The 19,959-nt window shown below is 35.1% G+C and overlaps 1 protein-coding gene across 6 annotated transcripts in view; it reads right to left on the reverse strand.

The window, feature by feature from the left end:
- Nucleotides 1–292: 292 nt before the first annotated feature.
- Nucleotides 293–19,959, reverse strand: part of LOC119079836 (anion exchange protein 2) — a 32,636-nt gene continuing 12,969 nt past the window's right edge. For 3 of the 6 annotated variants that reach the window (XM_037187910.1, XM_037187918.1, XM_037187902.1), the window contains exons 3-19: nucleotides 8,863–9,010; nucleotides 7,859–8,165; nucleotides 7,335–7,801; nucleotides 7,206–7,270; nucleotides 7,001–7,147; nucleotides 4,870–5,016; nucleotides 3,801–3,989; nucleotides 3,565–3,737; nucleotides 3,134–3,504; nucleotides 2,938–3,013; nucleotides 2,231–2,880; nucleotides 1,845–2,161; nucleotides 1,622–1,782; nucleotides 1,369–1,563; nucleotides 1,081–1,309; nucleotides 863–951; nucleotides 293–832 (exon numbers count right to left, since the gene is read on the reverse strand). In XM_037187910.1, the coding sequence (XP_037043805.1) occupies nucleotides 877–951; nucleotides 1,081–1,309; nucleotides 1,369–1,563; nucleotides 1,622–1,782; nucleotides 1,845–2,161; nucleotides 2,231–2,880; nucleotides 2,938–3,013; nucleotides 3,134–3,504; nucleotides 3,565–3,737; nucleotides 3,801–3,989; nucleotides 4,870–5,016; nucleotides 7,001–7,147; nucleotides 7,206–7,270; nucleotides 7,335–7,801; nucleotides 7,859–8,165; nucleotides 8,863–9,010 (3,717 nt within the window). In that variant the 3' untranslated portion in view covers nucleotides 293–832; nucleotides 863–876. Of the gene's footprint in view, nucleotides 833–862; nucleotides 952–1,080; nucleotides 1,310–1,368; nucleotides 1,564–1,621; nucleotides 1,783–1,844; nucleotides 2,162–2,230; nucleotides 2,881–2,937; nucleotides 3,014–3,133; nucleotides 3,505–3,564; nucleotides 3,738–3,800; nucleotides 3,990–4,869; nucleotides 5,017–5,913; nucleotides 5,968–7,000; nucleotides 7,148–7,205; nucleotides 7,271–7,334; nucleotides 7,802–7,858; nucleotides 8,166–8,862; nucleotides 9,011–17,965; nucleotides 18,675–19,959 lie in introns of those variants that run through there. The other 3 variants (XM_037187935.1, XM_037187927.1, XM_037187943.1) reach the window with 3 other exon arrangements.

The raw sequence follows: 19,959 nt of genomic DNA on the forward strand, positions 1-19,959 counted from the left end.
GCTTTGTGTTCGGGGATTTATGATAAGAAATGTGACTTCTACGAACGTATTATCGATTAAATTTCAAAAAAAAATTATTTTGTTTTCCTCTGAAAATATATATCTTTGCAGTTTGTAGATTTTGTCATTTAATAGCATCATCACTATCTCCTAACTACAACCAGGATAATATCTTTTTGTATTTTATGTAAATAAATATATTTTTATGTTAGTTTTGATATATATGTCTTGTATCTTGATTAATATTTCTCTTAAAAATATATTTGAATAAGAACACTCCTCTTCTACGTTCTTAAATTTGATTTGTTTGTCTTAATGTTATCTAAATATTCTCTAATACAGTTAAGTACAAGAAGGTACACGTAATTAACCTTTCACAGACGGCAAATATATCATGAATAGTTATCAAATCTTCTACTTCATTTTGTCGAAGTATTTTCAACTAATTGAAGTATAGTTACTCACATCTCCGCACGTAAATGATTCATGTATTCTACTATAGTCTCAATAGTTAGATGTAACAACAACGGCTGATAACCAATGATATAACTATCTGGAGAAGGTTAACGATAAATTTCTTTAAGATTTTTTTTTTTTACAAATATTTTGTCGTGAGGTCTTGCTGCCAGCGTGTATGTTCACACTAAAATAGTAATTCTAACCAAATGGATATAATGTGAAAATTATAATCGAGGTGGGGGATGACGATGAAAAGCTATCCCATCTACACTGTAATTTTCGCATTATTCGTCGTCTTCAACAATAGGTTATTACATATTCTAGCCTACAAAGGCCAATGTACCTCAAAACATTAAAAAAAACGCTCAAAAATTTAAGTCAATCCGCATAGGTAGTAAAAAATATGTATTGATAAGCTTAGGCAGGCATTGACGATTGCTCATAAAAATCTGCTTCGTCGTTCGGATCAATTTTTGGGGGACTTCCGTCGAGCTGTTGAAAAACATAAATTCGTTTTTGTTACTGTGAAGAAAATCATCTATATGACGGACAAGCGATAGGTCTAAGGAGATTACGACCCCATATTTCGAGAAACGCAACAGTTTCTTGAATGCAACTTACCGCATTAAGTTCTCGCTCTTTATACATACGACCGAGATATTGTCGTAGTGGTACCATCATAACGAGCACAAACGGAAATGCTAATGATATGCTAGAAGATTTGACTGCCCATAATACTGCTAGGGAAAGAACTTGTGCCGACGTAAATAAATGCATCTTCCATGTAGGCACTCGTTTCACATACTCTTCAGACGGATGATACTTGACTGGCATTAAGAAGAGTCGCAATCTAGTGAGAGAATGATTGATTCGTGCAAATGTGGAAATGCGTTAGTGTATTTCACTAACCTATCGAAGAATTGAACACCTATCATAGATGAGACGCCCATGTACAAGAAAATACCGAATAGAACAGCCATCGGAATAAGTCGTAGTAACGGTGCCATAGTCACCGAACATCCAACCAGCAACGATACAACTAAGCCAGAAAGTCGTTGTTCTTTCACATCGACAATATGTGGTTTGTCACCGGGGGCGTGTGTTCTGTAATCGAGAGGTTTCGTACTCCAACAGTACAAAGAGAGAAGTTACAGAAACTTACCTGGACATTATTGTCACTGAGCTCACATGAGTCACGGATCGAACCGTCGCTGCACAGTGCCAAGGCATACCAAACAGTCCACAAAATGCATTCAAAAATGACAGCAGAACTATGTCCAGGTGCAGACCGGAGCCTTTCTTCAATCCTCTTTCAGGTTTATCCTATATGAATTGACCATGAAATCTTTAGCCCGAAATAACAAATGCACAGTTGAAGTACATACCACAATCAGTTCGGATATTTGGGTTTCCATAAACACTAAAATGTAAACCAAAACTGATGGAATAACGGCCGCAAATGGGAGCCACGTTGGTACTGGGCCCAGTGGTATCATCCAGCCACGTCTATCTGAATCAGTCGGGGAAATGCCTTCCGGAACAATGAGCTTTTCGGTGTATACCTCTGGTATCAAATAATCAACTAAGACGAACAGAGCAATAGAAATTGGAACACCGAAATCTCCCAATGCTCTTCTGGCATTCCGTCCCAGGAAATGCGAATTTCTGAACATCTTCAGGTAAAAAGCGACCGTAAATGTTCCTTGAAAAAAGACAAAAATTCAACTGCTGTTGAGACAAGAGATTTCATTTAATTTTGCCGCTGATTTACCTAATGTAAGAATAGTACAGAACAACGCAGTGTTCGGTTGATTACGCATTCCGTGTTCATCTGAGGGAATAAGTCCTTCAAACTTGTCGGTGACATTATCCGACAGCCTAGTCACCATGGTGACTAGTTGAGCAAACGTAGCTGTTGTTGCCGTTGTTGAGTTGTCGGCAATATTTGTAGATGTATCATTGCCTCCTTCCAGAGTGAAAGCTTCAGCAATCGGAGCCATTCTATTAGTGTCCACATAAACATATTCTTTGTACAACGGGTGCCTTTGGTAAACTTTTACCAATTTTAAGAGTGTTTCAACTAAGTAGATCAATGTGATCAGTGCCGAGAATATTTCCTGTGTAAAACGTGTGAACAGACGCACGTATACACTTCCCTCGAATGCGGATATAACAACTGCTATAACTGCCATCCATAGTCCTATGTAAATTCGAACGGTCAGAAACGCAATACCATTCTGCAAGCAAAACTGATACAGCGCATCGTCGAACAACAGTAATGGACCTGTCGTTCCCACGATCGTTAGTGGCTGGCCACATAACGCGTGGAATATTAGACCCACAAAAGAGCCCGAAACCAGCGTCTCAGATATTCCGATGAGTCGGTTGGTTTTTTCAGAAGCTAGACCACCAAATGTAATCCTGTGTAAGAAATGCTATTAATATTGAACGATTGTCTGCTACGAATCTGCAGCTTACGCGGTTGAAAGAACAGCAAAGTACATGAAAAGTGTAGCGGCAAGAGTCTCGGAATTTAGGCCATCCAAAATATCACCTTGAATTTAACGAATTTATTAGAAATTCTGTTGATTACGGAATTGCTATGCTATGCAACTCGGACTACTTGAGTTGGTTGCTACTTCGATATGAAAAAATATTCAGAAAAAAATCTCACTTTTGTACATGGGAATTCGTCGTTTTACGTCATTGATTAAACCACCCCACGGTCTATAAGTTTTCTCCAGAGGTCCTTTTGGCGGTTTTTTACCACCACCATCACCGTCACCACTCACACCCAGCAATTGTTTTTCCTCATCAACAATCGCTTGCTTGTCTTTATTTTTTTGCAATAATGCTTTTGTCTTTCTCTCACGAATCCATTCACTTTTCGCTTTCAATTCATTGAATGGCAATAAGTCGTCTCTTTGCCAATTGCCGGGAGGTAACACAATTGATTCATCCAAAAATTCATTGATAGCTGACAACAAATCTCGTCGATCATCAGCTTTGTATGCGATTTTGTGGAAATGTTCATTGGTCATCAGTCTGTATTTTGAAGAGTATGAATAAATTGCTGGAAAAACTTTTCATTCATCGAAATCTTACGTAGCAATCGATCGACCAACTTCGTGATAATCTAGTTCCACAGTTTTCGGTCCCAGTAAAATGAAAATAAAACGCACCGGAATCGGTACTTCGGTTACACCGGGAATCGGAATTCCTTCAGCTAATCGAACGAATGCGATAGTCGGTTGCTTCAGAAAATCAACTGCACCAACCTATCATTCGTTTCTAGTTTTAATACATTAACTTTTGGAATAACATAATCTATCAAAATTTACCAGAACCGTAGTAGCTTCAGCACCTACAGGTATTCGCTTCAAAATTGTATCATTTGTCGTTCGTTTTAGGTCCTCCTGTGACGACGAGTATGTCTCCTCTTTTATATCGATTTTAGTGTCACTATTACCAGAATGACTATGCATATCACTGAGTGGTTGAATTTTTGCTTTCGTATCGTTCGCTAGATTCTGAAATCGTTCGACAATTGAAAATGCGAAATCGAGCCATTTAAAAACAGAAGCGACGTTTTGTGTGAAAATCAAATAATTCTTGCTTTAACAAACGAGCTTTGATTTTACATAAACGTTCAAATTATTTCAACAACAAAATAAAAGTTGGAAATAAGCAAATTCTAAATACCACATTGTATCTAAAATTTCGGCAAAACGAAAAAGTATTAAAGAAACAAAACAAAAAAAGTCGCATAAACAATCGTTATCGCATTTGGAATCACAAATCGCTAGCGTATCACAGCGAAAAGATCCTTGAATCTGTTACTTCATCTGTTAAAAGAATCGCTTTGTGTACGATATAAAATCACTGTTGATAACAGTCGACTGGCCGTTTCTACAGGATTTGTCTAATATTGCAACGAAGCCAACTGATGTCCTTAATTGCTTTATATACTTGCGGCTGTTTATGTATTAGTCCAGACCAGACAGTCAATCTGGTTGAATTGTATTTACATCATTGAAAAAAATCATTCGAAAATTAATTGTGTTGGCATAACAAAGACCGTGTTAAAAACGTTTAAATCTGAATGGAAAGTGAAGGGTTAGTGACAATTTTTCATTATCCATTTTGGATAAGTTTAACATGAAAATGTCAGTCACAGTCACATTTATGTTATTATAAATAAGGTTGGGGCAATAAATTTGAAACTCATCAATTCAAACCATTTCTGAGTAATATAAAAACCATAAACCGCCTCTCAAATGAAACACAATAAAATTAGCCATATAAAACTATTGAGGAATTATAATTAATAAAACGAAGGACATGAAAAAAGCGTTCTAAAAATTATCAAATTAAATTCCAAAAGAACAAAATTGTGTTTTTTTCAATTACTATTTTGTACGAATAAGATGAGTGCCGACGAAACTGTTTAGACAACGTATATGGCTCAGGGGCATTTATTGTGATTGCTGGCGTTGGTGTAGCTACTCGCGTTCGACTGCCCCTGATACCAAATGGATCCTCTTCCATCCATAAAGTCTGCATGTTGCAAAGAAATTTCTTAGAATTTTTATATTTTGAATTTGAAAAGACAAATGTTTTCATAAATTGACTGTTTTTTATTGGGTTGAAGAGTGTCCGATCGAGTGTCCTAAAGTAGAGGTCAATACTTTTACAATCGTTTCGCTAATTACTCTGTCGAATATAAGGTTCGGATCGGGTTCGAGTTGAACTGTTTCAATTCAGTTTGACCCAAATCAGATTTCAACCTGCACCTGAACTAAAATTTCAGGTTGACTCGAACTTGACCTGAACCTGAAATTTTCGATTGAACCTGAATTGGTTCGGTCCGAATCTGACCTGAACCTTTTACTTTCGGGTTTGAACCGACCGTGACATGAACCTGAAACTTTCAGGATGTATCAGGTCGAGTTCGGGTAACCCGAAATGTTTACACAAGAGATCACAAGTTTTCACTCTAATGCTTATTTGTTGTTCTTATAGTAAACGACAATTAGTGGTATTTTGTTACACACATTTTAGATTTACGATGACAATCATTCAAATGTGGTGCGAGACACAAGACAATTATGTATAACAATAAACAAGAAAGTTTTACAAATAAAAGTTAAACGAAAGCTTTTGCGAATAACTTTTGTGTTATTGAACCTCTTACTCAAAGTGTAAGTGTATTATTTACTGTCAGGCCCGGACTGGCCATACTGTGGATTCGGGCGATTCCCGAACGGTTTTCTCGATTTTTATATGAAAATTTCTAATTTTTGGGCTTTTTACAAATGAATTGTATGTAGCCACCGTGTCGTGTTTTCGAGCCAGTCCGGCCCTGTGATACCGTTTAAAATGGCAGCACAGTTAATATTTTATTTCTACAAATAAAATTGTGTTTATGTTTGATTATTTGGCTGTTCGTTTTACCCAATAAAAAATTAAATGTTCCGAGTTTGTTTCAGAAATGCGATATTCCAAATTCTAAAACCATAAAAATGTATTTGAGTAAAGTAATGTTCATGTTGAAGTCTGATGTGGGTGATTTGAACGGGTCGTATCCATAAAATGACGTCACGCTATTTACGAATTCGTCACGCAAAATAATTTTTAAAAAATATCCAAAAAAAATGAGAAACTTTCTTCGTCATTCACAAGCCTCGAAAAAGTATAAAACAGTGACGTCATTTAGAAAGTGGCCTCTTGGGGTTTTGATGAACTTGGCTAATCTAAAAGTCAACACTGTTATTGAAAACATGACATAACACTCTCACTGCTGGGTATTTTCTGTAAATAAAGTAATCCTCTGCAAACCGGTAGGATATCGTCGTATATCGTCGTATATCCTTAAATCTGTTACGCCCAGTAGATTCAAACAAAATCTTCTACTTCATTTAACATACATTTTACTATAAAGAAGAACTAAGTCACTAGCCAGAAGTAAATCGTTTACTTTCGCCGCAGTTGTCGATTACAAATACGTCGTTTACCCAACCAAAATATTACAAATGATCTGTCGAACTGGATTAAATGACCAAAATATCTTAAGAGAACGTCAGTTCTATACTTCAAATAGTAAGGAGCACAAAGCCATATCATTGAATGAACTATTTTAGTTGAAACATTAATTTCGCTTGGAAATCAACTCATGGCTGGTGAATGGTGATTGATTGAATTAGGAATTTGAACTGATACAATTGGAAAGAAAACCGAACAAAAAAGAAACTTGATTAATGTTATGAAAAGTCCAGGTATGGTTCTATTTCGTACTCATAATTTCCAGAAAGTTACGGCAGAAAGTTTTTATTGAATTGAAAAGCACGAATTCCTACATAACATTGAGTGAAAGAAATTGCAGTGGATATTGCATAATACTCATGATTTATGTTCGAAGTAACGAAAATGATTTTTTTTTTGAAATTTGATGTGAGGGTGTTGTTTAGTGTTTGTGTAGAAATGCTACCAACGTTATATTGATTTTTTTTTTAAATAAAAACACGATTATAATTGGTCATACCTGTAAGCTAGTATAGCTGCTGAACTTCTTCCTAGGTCCAAACGAGAATCCTCCGTGTGAGTGCTCATTGACATGACGATGTCTGAGTAACAGCGAACGCATAACAATCACTTTGTCATCTTCGTGAATCAATTCTTCTGCAACCATCTATTCGAAAAATTAATTCAGCAACAAGTTTTATGCATTCATAGAAAAATCACTATACCTGCTCGACAACTCTGTATGCAACTCCTGGTAAGTCCTTCTCTTCTAAATCCATCAAGACAACGCCTGTCGAAAGTAGGAACATTGTATAAACTTCCGGTCAAATATTATTGCCACAAATTTGTCTCACCAGTTTCCAAGCATCTTCGCAAATTCAGCAAAGAGTGAAACGATAGAGATGCTACGTGGGGACGACCCCATCGATCGGATCCCTCTTCAACGTCCTCTTCGTATTTAATCCAACGAGCAGTTTCTTTCCATTCTCGCTCTTCTCCTGTGCCCTGCAGTTCGTCAAGTTGTACGAACACCTCATGAGGGCTATGATCAAAATGTTTCTTAGGCGATGAAATCGTTGTGGGAATTTCCTTGTCTCGGCGAGATGACCGCTCTGACGGTTGAATTTTGTGACGTCGCATGCCTCTAGGATCGTCTGATCGGTGCGAAATTAATTCGTCGATGTCTGCTTCTTGTAAAGTTGTGTCTTCAGGTTGCACGGATACTCGACGCGGTGGTACTCCACTTTCAGTTGTAACGGGACGACGTGATGAACTAGTTTCTTGCAACGATGTTTTACGTGGTTTGTAGTGTTGGTGGCGTCTACAACAATTTCCAAACTTATAACAGTTTCCCAACTACGATTTGCGTGTGACTCACCCCTTGCGTTTACGATGATCATCGTTCTCACTATCGTTATCTGCTGATTCAATTTTTGGCACCGATTTCTTTTTATTGAATTGTACTCGCTTTTCGTCTCCGGAAGTGTCTGATAAGTGCTCAGCGTGCTCAGCACGTTGAGAAATTAATGGTTCGTCGTCGATATGCCGTGAGCTAACCAATACTGGACTTCCAGTTGCTGTGGAGGATGCACTATGTACAGTCTTTTCTGGTGAATCGTCTTGTGAAGAATCACGCGGTTTCATTGAGCTTGTTCTTCGCGATTCTTTTCGTTTTGAACGATTCGCTGTGGATTGGGAAATGTTAAAAGTCTCTGTAAGTTTTTAAAAGCCAATCAAATTTGTGATTTAAATATCAAATTATATCAAAATTATAGCGATAATCGATTCATTTGATATAACAATCGGAATATCACCGCGAAACGTACGGAAAAAATAAAGACAAAAGGGGATATTTAGTCCAATCTACAAGGAAAATTATGTTAATTTTTACCACGATATTCGCAAATGGTCAATTCGATAGCACATAGCACAGCCTACAATTTTCTTTTTTAATTCTTCCATCCACCCGTGATAAAATATGCTGAAAGTTATAAGTATTGGTATGCATGCTACACGGCTATGTGTACAAAGTACAATATTGAAATAACCCGGAGTTGTCTCCCTTAAGAGTTTTATTTAAAAAAAAATTCTTATCATCATGTCCCCTTTCGCAGCATAACCGGTATAATATAGCGGCTATATAGATGTTACAGTAGCCCCCATTTAATATTTGCATAAAGTTTTATTTTATAATGCCGTGCCAATAATAAATTCAAACAAAATTTGAAACCAGATGTTAATCTACTGCTTCAAGCAGAGAAGTTCGAAGGTTTTCAATAGCTTTTAAGCATTATTGAATATGTGAATATTGGTTTGTTATTTTACAAATATGAGTGAATAAGGACAGCGTATGCCAATGTAAACCATAATTCGTATACTTACACTCATAAACTTGATCACTGAACTTTGAATTTTCATCGTCTCGAAATTGTCCTACATCAAATTTTTCTCGTTCTCGGCCTTTGCCAGCAAACACTTTTTCCATTTCGGCATCAAGTTTAACTTCATCTGGATCGCCATTTTTGTCCGTCTATAAAAATAGAAAGGGTTGGGTGTTATAATGTTGTCCGTAATTTTTTCTTATTTTTTGCTCAATCATCGATAATATAATCAATCATCGAAGTCTATAAGAATATTAGTAGAAAAAGGTTGAGTGAACTTAAAGATATCTATCTATCTTTTGAGAAAATTGTTGAGATATTCATAAATTATTCCATTTATTGAATTGTATTGAGTTACGTGATTTTTAGGCTGGCATACAATATGATAGTAATATGATAATAATATGCAATATTACACCTTTTACCTTCAATGGAAATAAGAGTTTAAAGAAATCGAGCACTGCAGTGAAGCAGATGACAAATAGTTTGATGACATCTTTTTGTGCTCGCTCAGCACCTTTCAAAGCTCGAAGTAAAACAGAAATCCTCTTTCGTGAAGAAAAATTATTGACATTATAGTAAGTCGCATAATGCCACGGCAGAGTAAAATAAACCAGGGAGGAGCGGTTCATTTTCGAAACGTCAAATAAGGGACCTAATACACTGGATGAAAATGAACTCAAATGAACACTGACATAAATTAAAAAAATTTGTTCGCAAAAAATATAGGGCTACTAGATTATTCAGGTCCCTAGTCAAATCAGCGCTGCCTGGTTAACTTTACTCTGTCGTGATAACGCCCATTGAGAGTGTGAGTATATTCTTTAATCGTTGATGAAAACTTTGTTCCTCTGTTCCGATACACAGAAATGTTCCGCATTCATTCCGTTTGAATTATTTAAAGGCTACATTTGTAAGTCCATCATTGTTTAAAACGAAATTAAGGTCAGCTGGTTCACATCATTTATAGCGTGAAAATTTACAATTCCTTAAAGTATCTAATTCATCACATCATGTTGACAACACAAACCCTGATCAGATTGAAATCTAAATTAAAATCAATCAATATTAATAATTATAACATTGAAGCTTATATACGACTATAGGTTAGGCATTTACTATACCACGGAGCATAATAAAAGATTAATTTAAATTCTCCGCACACTATTCATATTGAGTTATACGTAAAATAAGCAGACACAAAACATCAAAGCTTTTTATTTTATTTATAGCTTGTTCATCATACTAATGGTGACAATAACTAAAATGAAAAAAAAGGGTTAAGTTGCATTTAATGCTTATTGATTTCATTTCGTAATTATAAAAAGACTTCACTGATGGCCTCTTGCTTACGTTTTAATCTAGCTGTCACTAAATTTAAATCAATATTAATCTTTCGGGAACTCACTTGTTTGGAGTCAAATATGAATGATTTCTGAAGGAATTGATTTATCTTCGAGGGGGATTGTTTCGGTAAACCTCGGTTCACAAACACACATTCTCATGGTACAATACACTCAGCTTACATATCACACCACGAATTTTTACAAATAGTTTTTCGCCTCTCGTGATTTAAATAACTATTACATGATACACGCGTCTGTAGAGGATTTCATGTTTCATATTTTAGCACTACTTTCGCGCTCTCAGCATGTAAAGTCCGTTACAAAACTCGGGATAAAAATTAAAAATCTCGTTTTCGTGTGTTCATTGACCTCTGCCTCACCCTCAGATCAACACAATTCATACGAAAGCACTTTTCACTTTTGATCACTTGTTATGAAAATTACTATTTATCCAGACGCACACTAAATATAAGATTATTGTTATTAATTGTATTGCCGAGAACAGATATATCAAGATAAACAGTTTGGTACTGGAGGGATAAATGTAAAATTATCCGTTCTAGGCAGATGAGTCTATTTAAATTTCTGTTTGTGAGTTTTCCCTTTAATTTTTTGAAAAGGCAAGCTTGTCGTAACTAAATCTTTTCCTTCAGGTTGAACCATTCATTTCACCACAAGAAATGTCTAGCAAGGGCTCTTGACCATAGCAGGTAACTAGCCCTTTCTTTTAAATAGACAAATACTCAGCTGAAAATAGATTGGTAATGCAATTATGATTACTTGAAAAAGTCTTATCGCAAATGCCAAAAAAATAAAACTTTCATGCACGCTTTTGTTCCCACTGTATCACAACAATTAGAACGCATTTCAATGGAAAAGCTCGTTATTATATTTTCTTTGTTTTCCGTAAATAATCGAGTTCTGTGTTTTTATGCCTTAAAAGCGCTTATAGGCATGTATAATTGAAGATATCGGAAAGTGTACTTTCATCAATTTGTTCGTGTTAATTAGATACACTAATGTATACGCTTCGTAATGTGTAAAAGGGGGCGGTTATTGGTCTTTCATTATACAAGAAAAGTGAGTAAGAATTATTGAACAGCAGTAAAATTCATCTGGTAATGACAAGGACGACAAAAATAAACTGTGAATTCTGTCTAATGTTTGCATTATTTAGTAAAGCAGAGGTTACAAATAATTGAATCAAAGACTTTTTACTATTCTCTCTATTGATAATACGTAGATCAAAAGAAGAAGAATAATCACTTTATATTAATGGTGGGGTGATATAATACTTGTATCGTCTGTGTAAGATTAATCGTTTTTTCCGATTTACATTCAAGCTTCTGTTCTTGCTTACCGGTTTTGAAACATATTTTTTCAGTCATAAACGTGAGATAAAGTTACGGGCAGCCCCGTGATTAAGAATCGCATAATATTAAAATCGAGTGTACGGCAAAATTTTGAGATAGCCGCATTTTTCTTTGTTAGGGACCTGTGTCAACTTTTGTCGGATTACCCTATGAGAGTGCATGACCCCATGAGTTGAAAGTGAAAATTTCAATTCGCATGTCAGAGTGTTCCATCCGAACATTTACAAAACGAAATTATTTTGCCAGCAAATATCAAGTAAAGTGGCAAAAAAGGAAGAGAGGCTGTTTCGACCTCATGAACTAGTTCAGAATGGAGTTTTGAGCCGATCTTCATTTGCTTGCGCTAGCCTATTACACTCAAGAGCGTAAATCAGGTTAAAAAAAGGAAGCTGATGACTCGAAAATAATACTGCAGCGCACGAAGTTGAAAAATAAAAAAGCACGAACATTGACCTCGCTTAAAAATACGAATTGTGATGTGTTCTTCATGAGATTTAGTCATTTGTAACTTTTTCCAGTGCTATTTCAATAATCAAAACAGTATTTTCTTGTAAGTGGTATCAGAATTTGAAACCTTATCTTTGAAGGATATCGCTACGCTCGCAATTAAATTTCTCACACATCTACCTCAACAACAGTGACGTTCGTCTTGAAAAAGCAGTACTGTTCGTTATTACCACCTTGTTTATAAATGAATTTCAAAAAAAAAAATATTGACGCTTAAATTGCGTATGAAAACCTTAATCCGTCCCTGGTAAAGGTGAGAATCTAGGCTAACTCAGCAATACAAATTTAGAGCAAAAAATTCGTCTGTTACAAAATTTTGCCGTACACTAGATTTTAATATTATGCCCGCTACTAATATCAATAAAACATTTTCGTGATGCTAATTCTTGTGTGTTTGATTGGTATGTAATGTACTATTAGCAAAAACCACAAAACAGAAAATATGTCGAATCTCCATGTGTGCACCTCTGGAAAAAATGGGAAATTTTATTTTTTTGGGTGCATCAGAAAACACTGGTGTTAAGCAAACCATTAAGCATTTTGTTAATGCATGCCCGATACACCGATTCGATGGAGACATACACGAAATTACCGACAGACCTCGAATTTGTATTGAGAATTTAACGGTTGAAATTTGAAATTGTTTGTGATAAAAGTTAAGAAGAGCAAACTATTTCGCTGTGACACTAAAACATAGTGGATTTTCTTATTTTAAAATTTTCGTATCTTGAAAAGTCATTGGAATAAATAAATAAATCAGAAAACAGAAAATCAGAATTTCGAGACGAAATTTCCAACAAAAATCTATTGTATCTTCAAAAGTAGTACTTTAAAGCAAGCCTTCATAGTGGCACCATTCCACCTCCACTATGATATCTTGAAAAATGAATTAAATGTTGGGAACCTTCTTCTGCTTTGAGATTTCATTTTGGGACCTAACATTATAATAGAATGGTTACAATCCTGACGTACGTTGCCTTCAACTTAATAAATTCATTTAAGGCGGAGTATGTCATCGAGTAATGTTATATTGTGGAGAAATCATTGAGCTGAAGCTTTAGTTCACGCTGTGCGTGAATTTTGTAAAATGAAGCATAATAAGCCAATGGCTCTTGTTAAGTTTGACTTTGAGAATGCATTTAATATGCTTTTTAGGAAGTTTATGTTAGGAGAGGTTAAAGATATTTGCCCGGAGTTGTTTCCCTTGTTGCAACAAGCATATCGGCTTGTTTCGAATCTTTATTTCGCTGATAATCCCTTGTTGTCTCAAAGAGGCTATCAGCAGGGAGACCCGTTGGGTCCTACAGGTTTCTGTATAGGTATAATGCGAATGACGCATTCCCTTTTGTCTCGATTTAATGGCTGGTATTTAGACGATGGTACTATAGGTGATGAATTATCGACTGTTTTAGTTGATATTCAGAAAGTATTGTCGTTTTATGACGTTTCAGGACTACGCCTGAATACGAAAAAATGTGAAGTTTTCTTTATCAATGCGACCCCTGATGAAGAAGCTCATATGTATGCTGATATATCAGCTTTGTTACCAGGTATTAAGAAGGTTGATGAATCTTCCTTAGAACTGTTAGGTACGCCGATATTTGAGACAGGTTTAGAGAGAATGTTTTCTTCTAAGACCAAATCAGTTAAGTTGATGTGTGACCGACTTAAACTGATGGATGTCCATCCTGCTTTGTGTGTTTTTAAGAAGTCGTTGAGTGGTTGTAGATTTAATTACTTGATACGTACTTCTAGAGCGTACTTGTTACCCGATCATCTTAGATCTGTTGATGAGATGTTTCGGTCGACATTGGAGGCTATTGCGAATACGAGAATAGAAGGTTTGTCGTGGGATCAGGCATCTCTCCCTTTGTCTTGTGGTGGTATAGGTATTAGGAGAGTTGAGGATTTGGCAGTGCCAGCCTATTTATCATCTGTTTATTCGTCGTCAGAATTATGTGGTGTCATACTCCAAAAGTTTAACTTAAAAATAATTAATGATCAGATTTTATAATTAATCGATGAAATTCCACGTAATTTTGTTCCAGAAACTGATACGCTTAAAAAAGAACAAAGGAATTGGGATCTTCCGAAGATCAAACATCAATTTGATGAGTTATTTGAAAATGGTGATCTTAAGATTCGTGCCCGATTACTTGCGTCATCAACTAAAGAATCTTCAAAGTGGCTGCAAGTGATCCCATCGAGTCAATTAGGATTGTTATTGGATAACAACTCTGCCAGAATTGCTGTTGGACTTAGAGTGGGTTCACAATTATGTGAGGAACACAAATGTATATGCGGTAAAATGGTATAGAGAGATGGTTTACATGGTCTATCATGCGCTAAATGCGCAGAAGGAAAATTAGCTAGACATGATATTATGAATAACATCTTCGCTCATGCTTTCTCTAGTGCAGGTGTCCCAAATATTATACAGCCCCCAGGTGTTTCAAGAGATGATGGTAAAAGACTAGACGGCATGACGTTGATACCGTGGAGTCATGGTAAATCACTCTTGTGGGATGTGACTGTGAGGGATACTATGGCTGCTTCTTATATTAATGATTCTTCAAAGAAAGCTCGCACAATCGCAGACAAAGCTGAGAGACATAAGCATAACCATTATATTTCTCTAAAACAAAATTATTTATTAACACCACTCGCCTTCGAGACTCTAGGTTGTATGGGCCCAGAAACGAAGAAATTCATAGACAAATTGGGTTCCTTAATGAAAAAAGCAACTGGTGAAGCTAAATCGAAAGACTATCTTTTACAAATAATCTCAATCGCGATACAACGTGGAAATGCCGCTTGCATTTTGGGAACATTGGGGAAAAAGAAGATTGATGATTTTTATTTATTGTAATTTTATTTTATATGAAAAGATCGACTTTTTACTGGCTGCGCCACTATTGTGAGCAGTCTTTTTTGTCGCAAATATTTATTTATATTAAATGTAATCAAATCGGTATTAAAATTGATAGTGAGGTATCTGAAACAATCAGATTGAATTGACGATTGAGGTTCTCATAATTTCACTCAATGTAGTGTAGGATGTGGTATCATAACGATGATTTGCTCTATTTTGTAAATTTAAATTGACAGGAGACTCGAAACCTCGAATTTTCGTTTTATTGTTCTTAAAATTTTTAGCTGTAAACAAATACGAATTTATTGACCATATAGATCAGTGTTTATCATCCAAACAATTAAGTTTTGCGTCATTAAATCGATACATTATTCATAAAGTTTATGCAATGTCACGATATACTGCCTACATAAATAAGACAGACTGACATAATAATCAATGATTAGATTTTGAGAATAATGCAAATAATACGTCTTACCACAAGATCATTAGATGTTGTCGAGGATACTATATTACTTTGTGTTAGTATTTATTAAGTAGTATCCATCTGTTTTAATAAAAACCAAACCGTCCGTGACCTCTGATCCATCGTTTTCGATGAGCAAAAATTGCTATGTAGCATTGCATTTAATCGAACATGATTGAAAATTTGCATTCAATTCCATTGCGACCCCCTGTCAATAACCAGAGCATACGAACGATACATGCACAAGAGATGTAACTCTTATTTATCAGGCATTCCAGAAGCGAGCGCAATTGATTGAAACGATTCAAATTGAATTCTTGTTCGCCGTCATGTGTTACACCGAGCATCAATAAATTTGATGAATTTATTTTCATTCTACGTGTATTTTTGCATTGCACATCGGAATATTGTATATTGACATTATATTGTAGCCTCTGATTCAAGTCAAATTGTTTGACCAATGCAAATAATGTTGTGCGCTGCTGGTTATTGAATTCAATGATTGGATCCGATTTATAATTTTTATTTGCATCGCAATCAGTCCGACTTATTATGTCGGGGTTTTTAATTAAATTTTCCGGTAAGATTCAACAAATTTATTGAATTCAAAGTGTTGTAAATTCAAATTAATTGAAAACGCAGACTATCAACAAACATTTTACGTAAATTTGTAAGTTGCCACTACCTGATGTCCTTTTAATTTTTTTTAAATTCAAACGAATTCAGATGTTTGCTATACATAGTAATAAAACCTTGCTCCAGATTAGAATTGTTACTAATAACGTTTCTATTATTGTTTTTTTTACTACTTCAATAGATACGTATTTAGCTTTCGGAACAATAAAGCGTATCATCAAATGAAATCTGTGATGGGATTGTATAAATAACGAATGAACGAATTGTAGCAGTAAATCAATACATTAATAATCGAAATAACGTCCGTCCCAGTTGACCGTGTTTTATTCCGCAACAAAACAAATTTTATTGGTTCATAAATCGAATGTAAAAGTTCACTTTCACAGGTCTTTTAGTACACCCTCCAAACCCAACTGAGAAAAGGGAAATTCACCGGTAAGTGCAAAACAACTTTACCTGTCACATACGGTTATTCATATGTTATCGATAACGACGACAAAAATAATGACAAGCTCTGGATAACATGGTTCTTTATATAGTAAAATACATATTTAAAAAATTGAAGTACAAGATTTCAAATCCACCGATCTAAAATATTTTGATCGATGGAAGTAATAGACCCTTTTTTAATAGATCCGATAATAATACTGGTCATATGCTTGCCGTCTGTAACAGATTAAAGACTTGTTCTTCATTTTTTTATTTTTTTAAATCTTTTACTTCATTATTTTTAAAATTATTTGAATTTTTCTATGAATAATACCACAATGGCTAAAACAGACGATATAGCTGATCTTAACAGATTAAAGTTCTGTTCACCATTTATTACGCGTACATGCATTATTGTCGATTTATTTTTCCATCCAGGTGACTGTTATTGTAATTTTAATTACATTATGACGGCCAAGGACGGTCATATATTCAGCATATTTATTAAGTTTGATTCCTTTCTGTTTACTGTTTTGTTTCGTCGGAAATGTTTATTTGCTTTCGTCTTGTAGGTTTATATTTTTCCGTTTTGCGCGTTTTAGAATTATTAGGAAAAATGGGGAAGGTTCCACACATTATAGGAAAGGAATAGTATTGAATGTTTAGTTGATACATTCGAGTAGCTGAACTGTTGATGTATTGACGTAGGTGATACTATGGTCGAGGTTGGGGGTCAAATCCAGTTAAGATTGATTATTGAATTACTTTTCAACTGACCTAACAGTACGGAAAAATGAAAAGGGAGTGTGAAAATAAGCAGTGCTAGAGGACATATAAAATAAAATTCACTAATAGTCCCAGCCGACAACAGTTCTAAAAGTGTTTACCTGTCTCAAATTGTAATATTCGGACGTCAATGCAAAATAAAAGTCGTGTGAAACGACAATGATGGACGTCCAATGTCCATACTTTAAAAAAATGCACATACCCGTGCCCACTGCCCACACTTGCTAGTGCCCATGAAAATTTGAAAATATTCCTTCCCAGTGAGCATGTCCACAGCAAGTCGACGTGGGCAGCCCACTCACATCTAAGTAGTCCGTAAAAAACTCACTTTTCCACACTCATATCAGTTAAGGAATATGCCGTATTGTGACACTCGGTTGCAGGACATTTTTGAATCTCACACATTTATCGGAAGCTCATTTCATACTTTTCTCTCTTATTTCTAGTGTTGGGCAGACACATTGGCTGTAATGGTTCATTGAAAAACTGTTGTATTTCCAATAACAAAGCACCCATTAGATCGATCAAAATTCGGGTCTAGGTCATTTTTCCCATTTATTTAGAAAATATCCCTTGCAATGCGCAGCAGGATGCACTGAAACAATTTTAAGAATGTTCTACAACATGAGCTACTGACACTGTATGTACAACACAGACGTAATAGACCCATATTTTCTTGCTTGAATTACCTGTGAATTGCGTACATGTGTTAATTCCTGATAATATTAAATTCGTCTTTGCTTTATATACTAAGAAAAGCACTCGAAAAAGTCTTCGTTTCACTTGCTTATTTGCATCTATTTGATTCAAACCGAAATGAAATTAAACAAAATAAACAAATCTCTTTGAAGATGCACCTTTTTTGCGGCGTCTCATTATATTTGTGTATTAGCCTCTTAATGAATTTGCACTCGAGTTAAACCGCAAAGGGACTATTTTATTGCTGGAAATAATGGTACTCAGACAATATTGACTTAATTCCACAACATGTAAGCATAAATCACTGTTTTGTAAAATTGTTCAACATTCATTTTTACGATTCAATTCACTCTAATGGGTTTCATTTATCCAATATTTCGGGCAAAAAATATATATATATTTCAGTAACATCTCCTGGGTATAGTTTTGTTCACATAATATATCTGAGCATAATATTCAAAGCGCGTATAACATTCAAATGTCAGAGGCAATTTATATTCGCCTACATTTACTGAAATATCACCAACACTTCGCTCATAAACTGTTTATAAAACTAAACTCTAACAAACAAGTTGATATTTTTTCAATAATAACAAATTGTCTGCAACCGATTCTTATGTTTTCGTCTCATTTTTCTTTAAAATGTTTTTTTTTTACAAAACACCGAGATGTGTGGAAAAACGTTTGTTGTTCAACCTGCGAGCAGGGCTCGTCTGTTGTGTATGTTCGAGGCTATGTGAACATGAAGGGTGGATTTTCACGTAAGGGAGAATCTATTCTGAATTTTCTCTCAAAAATTGAGTTTCATTGCTCTGAGTGCGTTTCCACATTCTACGTCATAGAAATTTTTATTTACTTTTTCATGTTATACCAACTGTTGTAGATATATTGACCAAATGTTGCTACAGGTACTCGGAGACATACCACAGATATTTTTCAATGTCACGTGGTGATAGGTTGCACTTCAGATAAATGTACTTCACAAGTCATTGAGTATTCTAATCTTGGTTACCAATGTTTTCAATTGAAATGATTTGACTACGCCAAGAGATTCTTTTATCTTCGTGTTGGCAATTCGACGAAGACAAATATCTCTGATCTACCTAATCTTAGAGGGGTACTTCAGTCTATGTCTATGCAGCCACGGTAAAAGACCTAAAATGTAGTTATGAATTTGTAGTCATCTGTTAACGACAAAAACGATTGAAATATATAGCAAATTTATAGAAGTTTCAGATTTGGTAAAAGTAGACGATAAGTTAAACAAAAGATGTAATAGATTTTCCACTTGTCTTTTATAGGTTACACCTTGATCTTTCTTTCATTAAATGCTGAAGAACTTCTATAGTAGAATAACAAAATATGATTGCAGACGCTCTTTAATTCGAACTTTCCCAGGGTTACAGATTTTTGTTAAAGAGACCACCAATTTGATTCGCAAAATACTTCCGTTATCGAACAATTCTTATATCGACGCTTTGCTCGCAACAAAAAACGTGACATTACTGAGTGAGTAAATTGTGTAATAATTGCAAACATTATCCACAATCAAGATATAGAGTTTCAGTTGATTTGAGAAGTGCACATAAAGGAATTCCATTGACGATTGGATGTAATGTTGTAACTTTTTATCATTGTTTTGTGGATGGAATATTTTGGAAATCTGATAAGATAATTGACCGTATCAATCAATCTATAGGTGATGTGTATAAGTTTCCACCATAAATTCGGTCGTAAATGTTTGTAACGCAATATTATCAAATAGTTTTTTGTTCGGCTGATAATATTTATTTTAAGGCAGGTCAATACTAATTGAGTCATTGACGGTTAAACAAAGGTGTGAATATACAGTATACAGAAAATTATTATTCTAAAAATTTCTTGACATTCCTAGCACGTTCTACGTAAGCTGTACGTGAGTTTATTAATTTCTAATAAATTTCAAATTCACCGAGAAGTTTATTGGATCGTCTATACGTTTTTA

The sequence above is a fragment of the Bradysia coprophila genome, chromosome III, assembly GCF_014529535.1.
Source record: "Bradysia coprophila strain Holo2 chromosome III, BU_Bcop_v1, whole genome shotgun sequence".
Classification (NCBI taxonomy): domain Eukaryota; kingdom Metazoa; phylum Arthropoda; class Insecta; order Diptera; family Sciaridae; genus Bradysia; species Bradysia coprophila.